Genomic DNA, 21970 nt, shown 5'->3' on the forward strand with positions numbered 1-21970 from the left:
TTAGCATGCACAGGCTGGCTTCCTGAAACATCAGGTACTCGTTAAGCAAGAGTAACTAATGGCTGGTGATGCTCTGAACATATTTAACACTAGCAAAATACATACAGATTTACATTGGCAAAATTGTACTGAGCATCCTCCCAGGGTCAAATGAGTTATACTAATTAAAACATTTTTTTTTGCCGTTATTACTGCATCCTCACAGTTGGTTTTGGCTGATCACCGATGTGTTGCTTGGCAATCACATGACTTCATTTTTTTGGACTGCTATCGCTTCTGTGGAAGAAGTCAGTAATGTCCATGCAACCTCAAACATCAGGGAAACTTAGCCTGTTAAAAGAAAATATAGTATATTGCAGAACTGTGCCATAGCTCTGAGATACGAGTAGATAATTTTAAAAAACCCTAATTTATCAGTGCTGGAAGGGATAATACCTGGGGAAGAGCAAATATATTTAGTGTGATAGCATTCAGACGGACTCATCAAGGTGATACTGTGACAAAGATTATAAAAGAATTTACAACTGCCTACAAAAGCAAATTTTTGTCTTTAGACAGTATCTATATCTGTATTTTTATTGATTGTTCTTGATGGAGTGGCCATCTTGATAGGACAGACATTGCTCATTACAGTCTCATCTTCCAGGTGAAAGAAGCTCAAATCCATGAATCTTCAGTATGCCCTGACTGTCAGGATAAGAAAGCAGAGCTAGCCAAGATTACCTTTCTCAGACAAAAGAAGATTCTAATGGAAAGTGCTTTAATCCAAGCAAAACTGGAAGAACAGATTTACTCCAGAGTAAGCAAATGTTGTTAAAAAAAAAAGTTGTGGTACATTTTATACATACTGTAACTAAAGAATATGTCAACCAGATTCCCCCTGATTTATGACAATGAAATCAGATTGACCTGAATGCAAGTGAGAGTAGAATTTGGCTCCATATCATTAATAAAATGCTTGGGACTAACATACCCATGAAGTCATTTGAGCTTGCCTGATTTATATAAACTGAAGGTCTTTCCCAGGATTTCTGCACAGTTTGTTTTCTGATGGGCTGTCCAAGACAAAATGGTAAATAACAAGACAATGTGATAGCAAGTAACTATGACCATACTAGTCTTCCTTACTCATCAATTGGTGTAGGAGTCTTGGAGTAGGACACTGCGACATATTATGGAGTATAAGGCTTAGATACATTGAGATTTCTTGGAAGAACTGTCTTTTGTCTGTGTCTGTTATCACAAAGATTCAAGCTTTATTGTTAAGAAATACCCCTGGAACAGATGGTAGGCAGTATAAGCTGAAACTTGGGTCTTCTGTGGCTATTCCTTGGGATGATCTGCCTCCTGAAGGAAGAACTCTTCCCTCACTTGTTGAAAGAGAGTCAGATTGAAAGCTGATTGTTCCTGAGCGATGAATAAGTAATGCTTCTTGAAGCCCCAAGATCTATCTTTCTGTGTTTGTGAGCAGGGTTAGAATTTCTGCTTTGTACCACATGCTCTTCTTTTTACCTGATAATGCCAGTCTTCAGATTTTTGACTCTCATTCACTCAATATCCAAGAATTGTGAACTTCAGCCTCAAGTGAGGCTTCACTTTTTTCTTCTTGTTTTTCTACCAGCTTCCCTGAAAAGGCCAGCTGCTTTTTCCTTCACCTCCTTAAGAAAGCTAGCTGCTTTATGGGGCAGATTATTGGTGACACTGTTCAACAAAATTTTTTAATAGGGTGCTTTAAAAATCCAGCAAAATTTGCTGATGCCTGCTGCCTACCTAGTTGCTTTTGAGGGACTGCATGTAGCTGTCAATGGTAGACCTGTGATACAGGACATGAGAAATGGCAGGAATACAAAACCAAGTAATTTCCACGTTTCCTTTTTATTTCAGGATGTGCTTACACGTATAGAAGAAGCACTCAGAAGCTTTCCCAAACCTTCAGAGAATCCCACGAACTTATGGCAAAGGCTGAAAGGTCAGAAAATGTAAGGTCTGAAAGTAGTAAACATAACTCAAGGACACAAAGAACTGAGAGAGTCTTCTGCAGGCAGTCACATACTGAATGCCAGCGATTGTGGATATAACTTCTTTTGTCAGTGATGAATTGGGTGGTGGTTTAATATTCTTGCAGGTGGAACCAGATACACCCAGCATGCTGGCATCTGGGTTATGAGTCAACCCTTTATTCTTCCTAAATGCAAGTGTTGCAATATATTGTAATCCAGCTATATACATTTTTGAAATTATGGAAGCCAACACTTTCTATTATTAATCTGACAAGTAATAAGTATTGTTTTTTGTGGGATTGCTTGTGGGATTTCGGAGCAGCTCACAGATGCTTCCATCCATAAGAAAAATAAATGATTCCATTTTTTGGGCAGGGAGGTAATAATTACTGGATTTCAGCTCAATCTTTGCCCACTGTCTCATGTTAAATTGAAAGTGAGAACCCCAGGTGGAGGAGGAAAAGAAGGTTGCAGAGTAACTATAGAAAGGAGTAAAATGAAATGGGGTATTTATAGAACTGAAATAGCGAGACTATAACAGAAATTAATCAGCAAGGCTGAGGATGCCAACAGGACAAGAAATGATAATAAATTAAACATAGAACCTGTATGGGATAGGTGTCTAGGAAGAGAAAAAATAACATAGATTAAATTTGGAATAAGATGCCAAATAATATTTTTGACCGTTTTTTGAATATATTTTGGAATTTGTTGTAATTTTCTGTGATTTTTCAAGATGACAAAGTCACTATCTTTCAAAGAATATATCTGGGTGAAAGATTGGTATTCAGTACACATGCAAATAAAATGGCTGGGCATCTCAGTGGGTTAGGCAGTGAAATCATCCTCATTGTGGCCTCAAAAGATGTATGCTGATCTGTGGGTACAAATACAGCCCACCTTTTTGATTACTGCTGACAGCAAGAGCTCGCTGCATTGCTCTTGCAGTGACCTTGTGGTCGTTGGACTTGTGTGAGTCATAAAGTTACTGACTCTCATCAGGATCCAGTTTCCTGACTTCTGTGCATTTAGATCTCTAAAGGCTGTGGAAGTCTTGAAGGAATATCATTATCTATGAACTCTTACTGAGTTTTTGTTACAAAGCAAATATGAATAAATCTTAGTGTTGCATTTTATTTTCCCATTTTGGGACAAGAATATGTATTGTTGAAGTTGGTTTTGTATTTTACACCCATGTCATTATTTTGTTTTGTAAGCTATATATTGTTTATAAGAGTGCTTGAGGGCTGTTTAGCCTCTTGTTTTCACTTCCCACAAATCAGTGGCAAACCTGAAAAGAAATGCTAGGATATACAGGTAGATAGGCTTACCTATGTTAGCGAATATCTGCATTTTGATGCTTAAAACCGACCTTGAATGATTTCACTGGGAGTTGACCCTGAGTAGGTCAAGCCCCAAGTGAAAACATAATGCAGCCCTAAGTTGCTCAAAGCTGGCTGTTCTCACTGCTTCATTGGCAGTTTATTCTTGTTTCTTGTAAACAGCAGGTTTAAAAGTCCATTGAAAATATTCTCCTAAGCTTGGCTTTAGCTTTTGAATTGTCTGTCACTGCAGGTTACATAGCTTCCCATTATTCAGTAATCCTTAGAAATGTTTAAATCTCTTAAATCTCCTACCTTCCAATCTTACAGACCTTTTCTTTATGGATACTCCATCTCTGTTCATTACTTTCTTTGGACTACACTCACTGTTTCTCTCGAGTCTTTCAAAGTCTCTTAACTTAAGCAATCTGCTTAACACTAGGCAAGGGAAGCCTGTTCCTCCATGTGAAGTCTCATAAGGGCTGTCAGATATAGAAGTGGTGATCAGGAACTGAATCCTTTGAAAATGTAATTTTGTTGTTATTGCCAATGAACACAGCTTTCAGCCCTTACAAAAAACACAGAAAGTGAGTGCCAGGACTCTAAATATAGATTGATTATTTTTATGAGCAAAAGAAGACATTTTGATATCTTTTGCTTTCAGTGCGTAGATGCTTTCTAGAAATACTGGAATATTTCTTTGCAACTCTTGTCAAGCCTTTATGTAAATACATTGAACTATAAGCTATTTGGGTTAGGCATCTGACAGTATTTGTCTCTAAAATAGTATTCATACTTGCACAGCACAGTAGCTATACAGTTCCTGTTTATTTGCATAAATGTTACAAAGACAATTCAGATAGCGCCTCTGAAAATCAAAGCATATTTTGCTTATGTTTGTTGCATGTGTGTTCCTATTGCTTTCTCCAGTTCTTTCATTTTTTATCAAGAATGGTTCTGAGATCTGAGTGTTTGTCTTCTGCTTTCTTGTATCAGCTATTAGGGAAGTACAGTGGAATGAATGATCTGAGTCTTTAAATGATTTATTTTATAATCCTGCAGTGTTTGGTACTAGAGATCCAAAAATTCTGACATGGAGGATGTCAAGAAAAAAAAAAAAGTAGATCATGTCTCTTCTCTTCCTTTTTCCCCCTCATGGGACATGGCCCTCCCCACCCCCCCTCCCCCACCCCTTCCTCAGCAGTAGATTTTTTTTCTTTTGATCCGAAGAAACACTCTAAAACTATGATCAAGAAATATTTATTCATCTGCTCCCTTGTTTGTGCTTGTTGGGGCATAAAAGGAGTGAGTTGGATCAAGGGTGATTCATGTGGTAAGCAGCTGTAGCACTGAAACAAATCAATCTGCCTATTAAAAGTACTTTGGAGCTTTTCCTTTCTCACTTTCATGCTACACACAGTTGCAATATTTGATCTTCTGAATGATTTGTGATGTAGTAGAGTTTATTGCTCTGAACTTTGTACAAATACAGAAGGGTTTTTCATATATACATTGTTTTATGTTCTGTGTATGCTGATAACTGGTTTTGTGATGGTATACTTTAACTGACCCTTTGGATAAAATTATATTCCTCAAATTATCATTAAGATCACTTTTTTGTGCACTGCAGCAATGTAATTTCCACTTTCATTTGCCCTAGCTTTCTCTCTAAAAAAACCAAACCAAAACAAAAACCTTACTTCCAGGCTTAGTCATTTCTTAGTCTTGTTTCTAACCATCTGTTGGGCCATGGGACTTCATTTCTCCTCTAGGATAAACTTCCATCTAATTCACAATAGGCTACTAGCATGTGTTTGAATGGGAATGAAGTTTTAGTGCAATAAACTTGCCTGGATATGAACTGGGAACAAAGATAAACACGTTTAAATACTGATGTCTGCTACTTGTAAAATATGTAGTCACAGAGTGGTGGAGGTTGGAAGGCACCTCTGCAGGTCATCTAGTCCAACCCCCTGCTTGAGCAAGGTCCTACTGATCCACTAGTCCTTACATGAATCTTGAATCTTTTCTCTGAAGCTATACTAAAAACTGAAATGCCTCAGACCCCCTTCGGGCCACTGCCTTTTCATAAATCCATCTCCCAGTCATGGCTTTGTTATGTGGCAAGAGTCAGTTATTCAGTTATTTCTACACCCCCCACCTCTTTCTTTTTTTAACCATATAGCCAGTTTGATCAGCTTCCAAGAAGAGGAGTTGAACCCATTTATTTGTTTTGGGAGACTGACAAAAGTTTTAAATTGGTGGCACTGAGGACAAGGTTTTGCTTCTGGAAGGGAATGTGTTTCCCTGTGAAATTCTTAGCTGACACAGCACCCAGATCCTTCTTCACTAAAAATCTGAATTGTGGCTTTTAGTGCAGTGATTCCAAATCATACATAGATAGTCCAGCAAGAGCTGGAGTGCTTCCAGCTATGTATTTTTAAAGCATTTTGAAATATACTTGCATTCTTCAAATTCTAATTTTATTACTATTCAATATGATTTTCAGAGAATGACTCTTTATTGTCTCCACTCAAGAAGAGCTAACCTAGACACTATGTGCAAATTGTTACTGCCTGCAACAGAGTTGGTATTCTAAATGCCACTGTGTTAAAAAATGATTTTTAATTTTGTGAATACATATGTTAATCTTATGAATACTACATTTGCATTGTTTTTATGCAACTAGCTAAGTGTTTCTTTTTCTTCCACAACTAATTCTGAAGATATTTGCCTGCACTGACAGCAGCATGATCTATATGGGGATATTCTGGGAAAGGATGGGGAGTGTGTACCTTTTGTTAGTAAGGTACTAGGTCCTTTTATCTCTTCAAATTACCTGTAGAATTGATCGGGGTGCCTTAAAAAAACACTTTCCAGCTTCTGGGCATGGATATTCACTGCTTATTTATTCGTTTATTTATTTTGTAATAAAATAGTACTGTTTGTTCTCACATAGACTAGTGTGTATAATCCATAAATATGTTTGTAAAATATATCTGTAACATGTAACAGAATCCTTTAGAATATTCTGTGAAAATTCGTATTTTTAGTTGATAGCGCTTTAAGAACATTTACATCCTTCATCTTGACATTTTTAAATAGAACATTTTTTTGCCTACAGAAGTAAGTTTACAGCATCATCACAGTATTATAGCTTGTTTAAAAATACATACAGCTTTAATGGTAATTGCAAGCAAGCTATATACTTGAGCAGGGTTTCTGTTTGTAATTTTACATGTTTTCTACTTTTTAAAACAATTACGTATATTAATATTACATCCATCACTTTGTTAGAAAATATTACTTATATATGCTACTCACAATAGATCTGTCATTTTTCTGTGACATAATATTACAGGCTATGAAAATAGAAACACACCATTGTATGGTTGGTTTAAAAATAATTACAAGCCTGGTTAAAAAAGTGCGTTAGGCTTGCTCTTTCCTTGGTAAGTTAGGTTCCACTAACGTTGGATGTCCTTAATCCACTTATGGTTGGAATGCCACTAGCACCTCTCAGCACTGAACCTTATGTGAAGGAAATACTGATTTACCACATGCTAATGAATTTAGGGCTTGGTCCTGCCTGCTCTCTGCATGGAACTGTTGCTGAAGACATGAAGAGTTCTTCAGCCATAGGCTTTCAGGACCAGGCTGCTACTGCTGAGTAGCTGTGAATCTGATTTACTCTGATGACTCCAACTGGATTGCAAAGTCTTCAGCCAGATGATTAGATCAGTGCAAGACAACACAACTCCACTCATTTTTATGAGCTGTGTTGATTTGCAGTAACCAAAATCTGACCTTTTGCCTTCCACAGGCCAGTGGATATTTGAAAGAGTGCAAGCAACAGATCTAAATTTTACTGTTTAGTAATACAATAGAGATTAAAAATACATGATTGCGTTGGTTTTACTTTGCACAAATGAGACTAAATATATAAATATATATATGTATAATAAAGCTGTAGGAAATCTCCAAACTGCTAACAACTCTTATAAATAAGATAAAACAAGGATATATTTGCTTGGAAATTTCACAGTTGCTGTTCTTTTCATTTTCAGGTAATGCAAGAGTATTTCATGGTGGATCCTTTTGTTTTGTTTTGTTTTTATGAAACAAGTCCAGGCGTGCTTTGAAAAATGCTCTTTTCGTGGTCTTTCTGATACTCCTCTTGTGCTTTCTGCAGTTTTTTACCTCTCAGTTTCCACTTGTGAAAACAGTAGGTTACTAGGGATGTCATTATCAAAGAGAAAATAATAATCAGCACTATTATCAGTGCAATAGTGGATGAGAGGGACCCCTCTAGCTGCTTAGTTTCAGTGTCTCTTGTTGTGTTTAGTTTAGCAAAGTTTTCATAGTCTGTTGAGGCCAAAAGTGCAGGTACAGGAACTTCTTTGAACTTGGGCCTCATTTGGGATTCAGTAGTTGTTCCCACTCGGTCAGAATTTCTGAAGAAGCAAGAACTATGATTCCCTTGTCACCTGTGTCATTCGTAAGACAGTTTTCTCCTCAGGTTCTCCAGGCATAGATGGGGCTCAGAAGCTTTGTTTGTTTATGAAGCCAGGGAGCGTAGGAATAACAGTGTGTGTCACAGAGTTTACAGCACAGGTCATCTATATCCGAAGTTGTATAAGTCAGAAACGTGTGTGCACTGTTGTCTTCTTTATCAAGGGGCAGGGGAAAGTGCTTTAGCTGACTGCCAGTTTGTGATTCTTTGTTTTCTTGAAGAGATAATCGAAGAAAATTGAATCAATTTTCCAGTAACATTGTGGTGGCAGGGCTTATCCTCAGGCTTAAAAGAAAAACAAGCACTGCAACAAGTGTATCTTATATTTTAGGAATTTTTTCAGTGACAGGTTTTTTTTTTCTTCCCCCAAATATTCCCAAAAGAGAGTGAAATCAAAGGCATATTTTTTTACTGAGGGGCAGGCTTAGTTTTGCTAACATCGTAGGCATTAACAAAATCAGCTACCAAGCAGGAGCTCTCATGTTAATGAAGGGTTTTTATTTTCCCCTCTTCTTTGATACTTTCTCTCAGACTTGGCTTGTCTCGAGAGGATTTTGATTTGGGGTTTTTGTCCTCGTTATACTGGAGTTTAGGAGATGTCCTCACTGATTGCAAATCTGGAATCTGGAAAAATGACCTGGGTGAAAAATGACACAGGATTATTTAAGAGGTGATCTTGGCTAAAGGCAGTGAGCTGTAATCTAGAATTTAAAAACCTTACTCTTTCATAATTCTGATAGAATTTCAAATACAGTTAAGTCATTTGGCTTTGATACATGCTGTGTGTGACAAATCCTAAAAAATTTACTCATCTGATCAGTTCTGAAGTTAAGAGCAGGTCTGGAGAAGATGAAGAGCTGGTCTGCCCTCCCTCTTCCCTCCCCTGTTCCAAATCTCATTTTAGTGTTAAATCTGATGAGGAACAAGGCTGGTCTGCTCTTACTGATTTCTGCTTCCACTCAGGACACTAGAATTTGGCCCCAGGGTATTTTACTCTGAGGAGCTGTAAGCACTTTCACAGCTATTTATTTCAAATAACAGATTGCTCTAAACCCCCTCCACCCTACTCCCAAATGCTTTGAGGCCAAAATTAGGTTTCAGAGATCTTGCAGCATAACTGTTTGGAGATGCTCTGTTTGATAGGATGCAGTTCTAAATAATCCTCTATAGAAATCTGTGGTTCATCCCACTCAGGCTAGCAATGAACTGAGGGTCTCTCTTACTAATTAACAGCACGTTCTTGTTTGTAATAAAGACTGTTTACTATAGATTAGCATTCTGTTGATGTTAAAAGATGTAAATGAGCAGTTCTTGCCAGTTTGAAACAATATGTTCACATAGTCAGAAATAAATGTTGATTTTTAAAGAAAGTTTAAAAGCCAGATTTTACTGGCTTTTAGGACAAAAAAACCCGTGTTTGTAAAACTGATTGAAAGTTCATTTCACATAAGGGAACAAGTGCAACATACCACATCTTTGATGAATATCTACATGTTGCACTACTGGCAAGTCGTATATCAGGAGGTTATGACAATAGAATATTTTAGTGCTACTTGGCTGTGTAGTCAACATCTTTCTCAAGTAGCCTAAAGAAAGAAACTGCAATAAAAGAATTTAAGAAACTGAGAAATGCCTTTCTGATTTATGGAGTAGCTAAGTGTCCACCACCCACATGAAAGTCCAGGAGGGTGGAATATCTCGGCACTAATGAAAATCAGATCTTGTCATACTTGCCTGAACCTGTATTTCATTTCATCTGTATCCACAGCTATCAGATTCCTATGGGGAATATAAAATATCAAAGATATAAAATTATTAGGCATCTGGTACTGTATGGTACTGTTCCAGGAAGGTGAGTGGATGTTATTTGTAACTCCATTTCACCATCAGTTCAGGTATGTGTATTTTCAAAACCAAAACAGGAATGCTTTTAAAATCTTAAGTCTGCAAAGTACTGTTTGTGCTTCAGCTGCATTTTGGGAGAATGCGACTGCTTTTATGGACAAATCCCTCCCCTTAAAAACAATATCTGAGGCTTCTGTTTGTGGCTCTGCTGCAGACTTTTGAGTGACTGTGGCCACTTGGTGTCTCTGGGTGATACAGCAGTACTACCACCACTTTCTAGTCTGCCTTGCTTTTAAGCTTCTTGGGGGAAAAGAATGTGTCTTCATGTTGCTTGTGGATGTATTGGTGAACTGGGTTGGCGAGCAAAGGGTGCAGGGTGATGTGGATGAGATAGACCTCAAAAATTGCAAAACATGGCTGAAGGGAGCCCACCTCAAGTGTCTGCACAGAAATAAGCAAGTGACAAGAAGGAAGCTTTATGGCAGAAGCTCTTGGTTTTTCCTGGCAATCAACGTGACTGGATGTCGATCTGAAGTGCCTGTACACTAATGCACAGAGTGTAGAGAAGAAACAAGAGGAGAAATCAGAGGTCTTCATGAAGTTGCCAAGTGATGATTTCACCAGAATCGCAGACATGGCTCACACAACCAGAGAGCTGCCATGGAAGTACAGGAGATCAGACCTTGGCCTTCTCAGGGACCTCCTTGAAAGACTCTCATGTAGGACAGTTAGAGAGAAGAGGGGTCCAGGAGATCTGGTTGATTTCCAAGGATCGCCTCTTCCAAACTCAGGAACAGTCTATCCCAATGTGCAGGAGATCAAGTGATTGTGGCAGGAGGTCTGCATGGATGAATGAGGAGCTCATCAAACATAAAATGGAAGCATACAGAAGGTAGAAGCAGGGACAGGTGACCCAGGAGGAATAGAGTGACACTGTCTGATCATGCAGGGATGGGGTCTGGAAAGCCAGAACCCACTGGGAGATGAGTCTTGCTAGGAACATAAATGCAACAGGAAGAGCTTCTTTAGGTATATCTGCAGCAAAAGAAAGGCTAGGGCAAATGTGGACCTGAAAGGGGCAGGGGACATGATGACCATGAACGTGGAAGAGGCCAAAGCACTGAATACCTTCTTTGCTTCAGTCTTTACTGGTCAGATTTGCCCCAGCAATCCCAGCCCCCTAAAATCAGTAGAAAAGTGTGGCACAGTGAGGACTTCCCCTTGATATGAGAGTATTGAGTTAGGGAATGCCTAAAGAAACTACTGAACATTCACAAACCCATGGGAGTTGTTGGGATAGACCCATGAAGTGCTGAGGAAGCTGGATGGTGTCATTGCAAGGCAATTCTCAGTAAGTTTTTAAAGATCACAGTGACCTGTGGGACCTTTCAAAAGACTGAAAGCAAATAAATTTCTTTCCTATCTTCAAGAAGGGCAAGGAGGAGTATCTGTGGAAGTACAGGCTGGTCAGCCTCACTTCAGTTCCTTGGGAAGGTAACACAGAAGATCTGCTTGGAAGCCATTCCTGAGCATAATAAGGACAAGAAGGTAATTGGGTGTAGTCAGATATATCAGAGAGAAAATAACCTTGACCATTGTGGTAGCCTTCTACGATGAAATGATTAGCCCAGTGGATGAAGGAGAGCAGTAAATGTTGTTTAGCTTGATTTTGGAGAGGCTTTTTACACTGTCACCCGGACCATTTCAGAGACAAACAGATGAAATGTGGACTGGATAAATGGACAGTGAGGTGGATTTAAAACTGGCTGAGCTGCTGGTCTCAAAGGGTTGAGATCAGCAGCACAAAGATCACTTGGAGGCAAGTCAGTAGGGAAGTAGGGTTTGATATGGGGATCAGTGCTGTTCAGTAGTGTCACTGATGACTTAGATGATGAGATAGAGTGCACACTCAGCAGGTTTGCAAACAATACAAAACTAGGAGGAGTGGCTGATAAACCAGATAGTTGTGCTGCCATTCAGAGAGGCCTTAACAGGCTGAAGAAGTGGACAGAGAGGAACCTTGTGAAGATCAAGGTGAAATGCAAAACCCTGCCCCTGGAGAGGAACAGCCTCATGCACAAGTACATTCTGGGAGCCAATTGGCTGAAAAGTAGCTTTGCAGAAAAGGACCTGAGGGTCCTGGTGCACACCAAGCTGAACATGAGCCAGCAGTCTGCTCTTGTAAAGTCCAGTTGCGTCCTCACCTGCATTACAGTGCTGTCAGCAAGTTGAGGGAATCACTTGATTATTCACCTCTACTCAGCACTGGTGAGACCGCAGTAGTAGCAGAGGTAAATGTCTTGGCATCAGCTTGTGTCCTACTGAGATGTCAGTTTTGAGAGAGTTGGACCTCTAGTACTCTGCTTATATTTTGAGAAGACTGTTCATGTTATCTGTAATCATTGTATTAAGTACATGTACACACACAGTACACACATTTTAAGTTGAGTCAGTTCCATCTACTGAAGTTTCAATGTCACCACATTCTCATGAGGAAACTTTCTATTAAAAAAAACCCAAAACATTCTTCATTGTCCATGCTCTAATTTAATTCAAACAGTAGAGAATAAATTATTCTTACACTGTTTTGTTGTTTTGTGTGAGTCATAAGTCTTCAGTGTATTTTGTCTGAGCATTATGAGCATGCAAACCTGTATCTCAGGACTACGTATTTAATTTCCATTAACATTTAATAAAATAGAAAGGTTCAGGTATTTACTCAAAATAATTGGAGTAATTTTTTGGTCTGGAAATACTCATCTGTTGGAAGAAACTTTTCATGAAAACCTGTAATATCTGTAAGCTGAATACATTTCTAAACCTTTTAATGAAATAGTAATCTTTTACTTTGATACTTACATAAGCATAGGCTATTGATGTAGTACATGTCCTTGCCTAGAGATGGACTTTGTTACTGTGACTTGTGTTTTCATACCTTTCTGTTTTAGCAAGCTAATGTTTCAAGTAAAGTACAGCTCAGAATGGGAGGGACAAAACCAGCTCCTTGTTTTGCAGTATCCTTAGGTTGTCCATAGAAGCTGTGGCTGCCCCCTCCCTGGCAGTGTCCAAGGCCAGGTTGGATAGAGCTTTGATCAGCCTGGTCTAGTGGAAGGTGTCCCTGCCCATGACAGGGGGCTTGGAACTAGGGGATCTTTAAGGTCCTGTCCAACCCAAACTATTCTATGACAGGCATTATCTTTTCCTTTTGTTCTTCAAGTTTGACCTCTGTGCCTCTAAGTACTCCAACAAAGTAGAGACAAATATATTTCTGAGGTTTTTTGTAGTTTTTGAGGGTGGAAAGTAAGAGCAGGTTGGATGCAATTTATACGAGAGGAACAAGGGAAATGACAGTAACAAAAATCAGTGTCTCAGATATTAATTGAGGTTGCTGGTATCAGTCAAATACAGAATTACTGAAAAGAGATAAGAATGTTGATCAACAGCTTTTTGATTTCACTGAGACTCCTTCCTTCTCATAAGGGTAAAACTTGCCTCTGTTTGCTGGTGACTTAGTAATAATGATGTTATCGGTGTTACATTAAAAAGAGTGATGATATGTATTGAATCCATAAAAAAAAAAAAGTCAAAATGCTGGATGGAAAACCAGACTTGTATGAACTTTTAATTGGCTATGGTTTGGGGTTTTTTTATTGTTAGGGTAACTCTGTTTTCTAATTCTATGTTTCAGTTAAAGGAAGGACTGAGTTTGGTGAATGTCTGAAATCTTCAGCTTCATTGGAAGGATGAAGGCCAGAAATTATACGTGAGCTACTACAGTTCTGTTGTTTTAATAGGAAGCTAATTGTACATACCTGACCCTTAGGGTAACTCAAACTTCCTTTGACTTCCTGATCATATTGATTGAGTAGGAATGTTGATAGGGACATATAAACCAACAGCAAGTAAGAGAAATATGTAATACTGTTCTCAAATGAACAATGCACACGAAAACATCTTTCCAAAGCAAACTGACCTGAAACTATAAACCTGCCCCTTGTGAAGTGATATAAAAAATGTTTGATTTCAACAGTAGGAGAATCTCTGGTTTCTGTCTTTGTGTGTGTCTTTCATGTACTCATCCATACCTATGCTGTGCATTTCCAAATGTTGAATTACTTCTAGCATTTATATAATCTTAAATATATATTGGCTTTTCAATATAGTTTCAAGCTTGCTTGCTTGCTTTCTGCCTTCAGCTTGCTTATAAATTTCCCTGCTGCCTTTCAAATTCTCTCTTCTGTTTTTATTGCATTACAGAAGAATGTGCCTTCTCTAAATCTAGGTCTTTTTGAAATAAAAACATTTGTATGAAATGTATCCATCATGCTGTAAACCTAATATGTAAATGATTCTTTTCTCCTCCTCCAGAGCAAGTGTAGCAAGACATCTACTAATGCACTTGTGCACAAAATTGCAGATGAAAGCCAGGGAGGGAGTGAGAGCAAATGAAAGCAGGGACAAGGAGGAGGGAGAGAAAGGAGGAAGGAATAGGAGGAGGAGAGAAGGCAGGAAAGGCTTCAAAAAGCATGGAGTGAGATGTCTTAGCCTTGCTACTTATTTTTTACTGCATCTTCTATAAACTCTTGTTTAAGAACAAAGGGTGAGCTTTTAAGAGTATTTCAAATATGTACATAAGACCACCTTTGCCATTTTCATGTGCATACTAGTACACATCTGTCTCTATCTTTGGATGCTTAAAATACTTTCAGAAATCTTAAGGTTTCAAGTCTACAAAGTGCTGATCAGCTTTCAGCTGAAAGGCAGCTAGGCTTCATACTTCCTGGAAGGTTCTGTGTACTTTGGGAATGTGGGCTTAAATAATAAATGTCAGGTTGTTACAGAATGACACTTCAGGTATGTGTGCAGTGTCACTGGGTTTGTAGGTGTTAAACACCATAGATTTATCTGAGAAATCCTAAAATCAAACAACTTCTTTATGCTTTTGTGTTCTGTATTGTTAATCTCAAAACAAAATAGAAAAAATTATCTGTATTAGACTTACGTATAGTCATCCTTAGAAACTTAATTTGCATAAACCTCTTGCAATTACATCCAGTGATATAACTGATAACTTAAAGACTTAAGCAAGCCAATCTCTCAGTTAAGCATATAAAATTCTAGCCTTAGTCTCTTAGAATGCTTTACACTATTTTTATCCCAGTGAGCAAGAAAACTCTGCTTTTAGCAGTTGTTCAGCCTGTTCTGTCTTCATTATACCTGAGGTTTTCTCCTCCCTTATGTTAGAAGGGGAAAAGATGGCAAGTTTTGGAAGCACTTGTAATAACTCATTCTGGCATTGGACAGATCCATAAACCAACCGAAAGTTCAATCTTGTTCTTATAAAAGCAACAATATTTAGTGGGATCCTGATTCTCCTTAAAGCTGCAGTTGGCTTGGATAACTTTCAGGGACAGTCTGTATGACAAAGACAAGTCATTTTAGAGAAGAACCTGATACCATCTTACCTCTGCATTGAGAGATGCTGAACAAAACAGTTTTCGCTGATTCAGGTGGAAGTTGTAGGCTGTGCAACTCCTCAGGACATCTGCTTTTAAGTTCCAGAAGAACTCATGTGGGCAGGTGTATGTGCTTAGTGTGGACCATAAATCTCACATAACTCTTTTCCTGGTCATTTAGTTTATAGAGAACTCATATGGAACTAACTCTGTTTTTTAAGGTTTTAATTTTAATTAAGTAATCCCTGAAGTGTAGAGCAGTTGAAGCAACAGACCCATGTGTGTGACTCTCTGAAATTGATATTCATCCCACTGATTCTATTGGTGACTTCTCATGATAGTATAACATGTTAATTTAGTATAACTGTGATTTGATAAACACCAGCAGCTTTTTAGGTGTGATTATAGCCTTCTTGTACCTGAATGTTTTGCCTGTACAAAGTCCAAATCCTTATGGAAGTTGCTGGAGCCTGTTACCAGGTACAAACTACATGTAAGTTGTCTTATAGACTGAATGCTTGACAAATTCCCTCCTTAAACCAGTGTGTTACTAAAATGTACCAGTGATATGTATTTTAGCCTTCTTGTCTGTGTAGTGGTGTGAGGGAAGTTTATCATCCTGATCTATGAAATCCTTGTATGACATTTTTAGTGTAGCTTTGAAACTCTATATTAAATGCTCCCCATAGGTGTGCAGACTGAGGTTTAAGCATGCTGTAATAAAACCTGTTAGGAAAAGACACTGAGTCTTATTCCTTTCACATGCTCATAATTTGGGCAAGGGTTTGGATTTTTTTCCCTTTTAAAATTGGAAAACAGTGCTGTATGGAAGTGCTGTTCTCTGAACAGTTGAACAGATCTGTCCCTTCGTGAAGTTCACTTCAAAATAGGCTTCGCTGCATTTTAAAAACTATGTTGAGATTGTTTTCCTCAAAACAACACACACTACACCTCTTTCGGAGAGCAGATTTTCCTATAAGTCATTCTTTGTTTTTCCTACTAAAGAAGCAGTCTTATATCATCATCTAAAAAATGTACCCCTTAAAATGTGGATTCTTTTTTCCCTTTGAAATTGTCTTTCATGGTTAACTTTTTGCTAATTTAGTTCATTTCTTCTGGACAACATTCTATGCTGTTCTTCCCACACACCTTTCAAAATCAGGGGCAATTACATCCTGTGATTACAGAGGCAGCCTGTGAATTTTTCCATTAGTCTATATTTTCAATGCTATTCTGTGAAAATGCAACTCCTGGAGTGCAAACAATTCCCTAGCTTACAATGATGCTTAAACTTGCTCAGCGATATTTTCCACTTCTCTGTTTCTAGGATCAGTTTATCCTAACGCTCTGCATTACATGTTTTTTGGAGTCAGAACAAGTACTTACCAGTCCAGGTACAAGTGGATGTTTAATTGTTGTCTTCAGTTATAGGATAAATGAAAACTGAAAGCTGTTTAGTGTTGAATTCAAATGAACAAACCCCAAACCTAAGAACCTTATTCATAAAATAAGATCTTAAGACAATCAGAAGCCTTTTCATTAAATTCATTTTCCTTGCAGGTGAAGGGGGGTTCTGAGTCTGGGATAATTGATTGTGAAAGGGAGATTGACAAATGAGATCTGCTTTTGTATCCTACTCCCTTTTTTAATCTCTCCTCTCCTTTTTTCTCCTTCCCTACTGCTAGCAAGGAAAGTAATTACAGATGGGATGCTTTGCAGCCTTTCTCTTGGATCTAAAATCTGCCAAGATTGAAACTCCCACAGGGCTAACATTTTTTTTAAATGTGGCAAAGACTAAAAGATTGTTTGAACATTCAAGTATTCATCCAACTAATTTAAAACTCTTCTCCTTCCAGTCAGTGTGCCTGTTCTTGATGAACAGTTAGTCTAGGACTGCAATATATTCAATACTCAGGGAATTTCACCTTTAAAATTGTGCAAGAAAAATAATAAGTTAAAGGGTGGGAGGGAGCAGGGGGCTGAGAGGAGGAGTGATGAATGTCATTTTAGATGCAGCTACTTTGCGTCTATACGTTTCTGGAAAAAGATCACATTTATTTTGCCACAGCATGGACTGGGGACTGTGTCTGTGTAATTTGAGAGTTCTAGGTAAGGAGAAAACACTCTTCCTTCTTTCCCACTGCCCTTTTCCCAGTCTTAAAGCTCAGGTCGCTTGTCTCTGTGGTGGGTAGAACTGGTGTGCAGTAAGCTGGTCCCAGCACTGAGGCTAAAGGATTAGGGGGGAGAAGGGAATAAAGACTTTAAGCATTTAGTGCTTACTGGTCAGCGATGACTTTCCTTTTAGCTCCAAATCACATTCCAAAGAGGAAAAGTTATGTGAAATGCATTTGAGATCAGTGAATTACATGGCAGGTGCCTGTGTGCTGCTTTAGCCGTGGGTGGCAGGGGATGAGGGGGGCATGTCACCTATCTCCCTTTGTGGGTCAGGGGGCTCAGCCTTCATGCATAGGTGGCAGAGCATACTGAGCAGGTGTGGAGGGGGAGGAAGGGGGGTGCTACTTCTGTGGGTGAACAAAGGAGACAAATTATATGGGTAACTGAGGGGGAGGTTTATATGCATGTGGAGAAGCAGGTGCATGATAAATGGGGAAGGGTGAGGGTTCCTGGGGCCCGGTGGGGATGGGGAGGAAGATGCACGTTGTGTGAGAGGAGGAGGAGAGTGTGTTTATAGGGGTGTTCGCGCACCTTTGTGCTATGAGGGAGGATGTTACATACGTCTTTGTGCAAGGTGGGTGTGTGGTGGGTGTATGTGTGGAAAGCTGCCGGTACCCAGGGGAGGACAGTCGCGCCTCTTAGAGCTGGGTAGCCCCGGTGAGGGCCACGACCCTGTGCAGGGCCGGGCCGGGGTCAGCAGGGTGAGCAGTGCAGCCCTGGCTGCTGCTCTGTGCCGTGCCGGTCCCACACGCCGGTACGGCGCTGCCCGGTGCGGTGCTGTGCCGTGCCAGCCTGCGTGCCGGTACCGCGCCGTGCCGTGCCAGCCCCGCACGCCGGGCGCCAGCTCCTCACACCGGGTGGGGATCGCGGTGCCGTGCCGAGCCAGCCCCGCACGCCGGGCGCCAGCTCCTCACACCGGGTGGGGATCGCGGTGCCGTGCCGAGCCAGCCCTGCAAACCAGGAGCCGCGATGCCCAGTGCCGTGCCCCAGCCCCGCTCGCCGGGTACCGCACCGTGCCGTGCCCCCGGCTGGTTGGCTGCGGCGGGCTGGAGCGGGATGCAGCGGGAGCAGCCCGGCGAGGCACCCGCCTGCCCAGCCGGACAGATGACACGTCTGCAGCAGGCAGTTCTGAGGCTTGGGCTTTTTGCTGCTGTGCTCTGTGCCCCGCGCCAGGAAAATGAGCTTTGTCGGGAGATCAGCTCATTAGGTAGATTCTTTCTGAAAGGGGCACAAATGCCCTTCGCGTAACAGGGGAGGAAAGGAGGCTTTTGATTGTGTTCATTTCAAAAATGCAACCGCTGCCCCCTCCCTCCTCTACTTTCTAATGAGCCTCCGGTTCCGCACAAAGGATTCATCATAGCCATGCAGTACTCACCTTCTCCGGCCACATCTTCCGCGGCTTGCTGAGCTACTTTCAAAAGGGGAGAGTGATCGGGGGTGGCAAGGCTGGGAGCCCGTGCTGAAGCCTGACCATGGAGGTAGCCTGAGACCTTGCTCACTGGCCAGTCTCGTCCCCCCTTGGTCTTTAAAACTGAGAGGCAGATAACGCTGAACAGGCGTGTTACTTGTGCTGCAGATGCGGGGAGGGTAGAATAGCTCCACACGCCCGCCCGCTACCTCAGCAGCACTTACTGATCCCAGCCAAATTTTTCAACTTTATTTAGGGGGAAGAATAGATCACATGGGGAGCTTCACCAAACTGGGAGGAGCATGTTAGTGCAGAATCAGGTCACTAACATAAAAACCCAGGAGTTAGTCACAGACACAAAGATTAATAGTGTTAGCATAATCCAGGCATAAAAAGCAGGCTGAGACAAAGACAGGAGATGCTTATGGGAATTAAGTGCTTCTGTTTTCTTCCTTTATCTGTGTCATTAAGCAGGGTAATTTCTTGCTCCTTTTATCAGGTGAGTTTTCCTAACTGAGTAAGAAATGGAGTAGAATATAAAAGAAATGTTTTCATCTTCTAAGTGCTTTTGAGCATATTCTTCTTGGCTGTCAATCTAGCAGTTCTACAGGCTTTTCTTTTTTTTTTTTTTTTTACATTCCTGAAATGCTCTCTGTCTCTGTCCTCCCATGTTGTATTGATTCAGTCCCAGAGAAACAGATGCTGCAGACCCATTCCAAAACACACACATGCCCACATAAAATAGTCTAGGTTGAATAATTGTCTCTGACTCCAATCTTTAATTTGCATCTCTTGCTCAGACAAAGGCAAGAAGGCTGCTGGCTGATCCCTCATTGTCCCACTGACTGAGAAATCATTGTGGAATTAAGTTTCTACAGCACCTTTTTCTGTTTTTTTTTTTCATGCATTAACAGATGACAAAGCTCCCCACAGGAGCATAGGTAATACAAAATCTGTCCCTGAGTGCCTAAGAGCTGATTGCTGCCAGGACCGCAGCATGATTCTTATGACTGTTAATATCTTTGTTTATTTAATCAACTGCACATTCCAAAAAACCTGTGATGGACTTAGGTTATTTAGAGGCCAAAACTCAAATGTGGATGCCTAAATATGAGTACCTAAATACATACATATCTTGTGAAGAAGTGGGCCTGACTTTTATAGGTGCTAAGCAACTGTTCTTCTGCATTTCCATCTGCTTTTAAGTCACATCCCACCCTCTGCCACCTTCCTCATGTCCACACTTTTAAAAAGAAATTAGCTTTGAAAAGTAGGCTATCTAGTTCCTTTGCTTACAGAAGTATTCTGCCCAAAAGAAGCTCCATCCTAAAACATGATACTAGATGAAGGGGAAATCAGTAACCAGGTGGATTGCCACAACAAGCCAAGAGGCCTGATCTGTCCAGTAAGTATAAAACTACAGGAGAGCTTATCTGCTGTATACCCAAAAATGACTCAAACAGTTATCGAGCAAGTTGCACCTGCCTACAGAGTGACTATCCTTCCTTCAGTTTGCAGAAAAATTAACCAGCTTTGGCAGTTAAAGGCTGAAACAGTCAAAATGTTGATTCTTGGCAACTTCTTAATGAAGTGCTTCTGGATTAGATATGATATCAATCAGGATATCACATCAAGAAAAGCAACCTTCACATTAGCGTAGATCAAAATATGTAACAGAATTCTTCAGTGTGCAATGCAGTACTCTGCTGTGTTATCTGTGGAGTATGATTTTACACTCCTTGCTTTCATGTCCCCAGCCTGGGGTGCAAAGGAGTAACCTGTGCCTATTCCAGGCTCCCTGCTTCCTGCGGGTCTCTTAAAGGAATCAGGGAGTGCAGCTGCTTACACTGGAGGGGAGAAGAATTGCAGTTGCAATTGGTTCTTTTATAGGGCAAATCAATGGAGTGGAGAAAAAGCACTTTACATCTTTACTACAATACAGGCATGCTGGAAACACAGCTAGAACCTGTCCCTGTGCTTTAAACTTGAAAATGGTGCGTTTCTCAGCTAGTCTTGAAGAGAACCTGGGTTTTATTACCTGGAGACTGACCTTTATGTATAACTTCCATTTCAAGTATGCAGAGGCCTGATTTTCAACAGAGATGCCGTCCATTCCTCTGTAGGTATAGTTTGAGATATTTTAATTGATTTTATTTTTTAGTAATTTCTCTGTATTGCCAGCTAGCAGTGAAAGATAAGGTGACGAGCCTAACAAAGGCTGTTACAGGTCTGGTTAGCCCTTATTTATATTTTCCTCCCAAAGTTCTGTTTTTCTTACTGACTGAAGTTTTCTGCATTGCATAAAACTTCCTTTTATATTTCTTTTTATACACAGCTTCTTACTGAAGTATCTTATGTCAACTGAAAAAGCTATATATAATGTGTGTGTATACATGCATATTTATATATATGCATACATATACATATGCAAAGATCTGGGAATACAAATTTCTACCAGTTTGTATTAGTACAAGGGTAGTTTTTCCTCCATTTTTATTTATATTTAACTCTTCCAGGGTTTTGCCTATGAACTCATAAGTAAGCCAATAAGGAATGTCTGAAGATATTCTAATATATTTTTATGCTGCATTGAATCTTTTTTTCAAACACTTGTTCTTAATCCAGTATGACTAATACACTAACATTTCTTGTGCTCTTAAATTTGCTACTTCCTGAATCTTCTCTATTTCAAGGCTCATAACTGGTCAGAAACTGTATCAGTCAGTTTGAAAATTATGGCTGTGTCAGAGGGCTGTTGGACCACCTACAGGAACAGTATTTATATGACATAGGCCTATCTTCTCTAGGAAAACTTACACTTCACAGAAAATCAGTGGTTCAGTAAATACTTGATATCATGGTTAAGCCCACAAATCCAAATCAGCAGAGCCATACAAAATGCCCAACTCCCATTGATTTCAATAGGACTTAGACCTAAGTATCTTTGTGCTTTGTGATCTCTTGACAGTGAATGCTGTTCAAAGTTCATGGGAGCCATTAGAAAGACCACAGTATGTTCTGACAGTAGTTGAAGGGCTAGAAGAAAAATGAGCATTTGTAACTCCTTGAGAAGTTCTTCAAGCTTTGAAAAATGGCCCAAAGCTTCTCTCCCAGTCTGCAGTGAAATGTTCCTTATTCATCATTGCAAAAATCTCTGATGTTCCAGTCAGATTGTTGACATTTCCATTGCTGCTTCTATTTTAAATGTTATAATTAGTAATTTTTCATGCTTCCAGATTGTCCTTTCTCTT

General features: G+C 39.9%; 1 protein-coding gene and 1 long non-coding RNA gene across 4 annotated transcripts in view; one reads left to right on the forward strand and one right to left on the reverse strand.

The window, feature by feature from the left end:
- The window catches only part of C11H8orf48 (chromosome 11 C8orf48 homolog), a 40784-nt gene that overhangs the window by 13822 nt on the left and 4992 nt on the right, over nucleotides 1-21970 (forward strand). For all 3 annotated transcript variants that reach the window (XM_074915484.1, XM_074915481.1, XM_074915482.1), the window contains 2 exons: nucleotides 647-799; nucleotides 1885-1969. In XM_074915484.1, the coding sequence (XP_074771585.1) occupies nucleotides 647-799; nucleotides 1885-1969 (238 nt within the window). The remainder of the gene's footprint in view (nucleotides 1-646; nucleotides 800-1884; nucleotides 1970-21970) is intronic.
- LOC141964779 (uncharacterized) lies at nucleotides 7390-19099 on the reverse strand. The gene is made up of 3 exons (XR_012634382.1): nucleotides 18687-19099; nucleotides 9570-9614; nucleotides 7390-8472 (listed from the first exon to the last, which is right to left on the reverse strand). It is a non-coding gene; the product is annotated as an uncharacterized LOC141964779 (long non-coding RNA).

Source organism: Athene noctua, chromosome 11, assembly GCF_965140245.1.
Source record: "Athene noctua chromosome 11, bAthNoc1.hap1.1, whole genome shotgun sequence".
NCBI classification, from domain to species: Eukaryota; Metazoa; Chordata; class Aves; order Strigiformes; family Strigidae; genus Athene; species Athene noctua.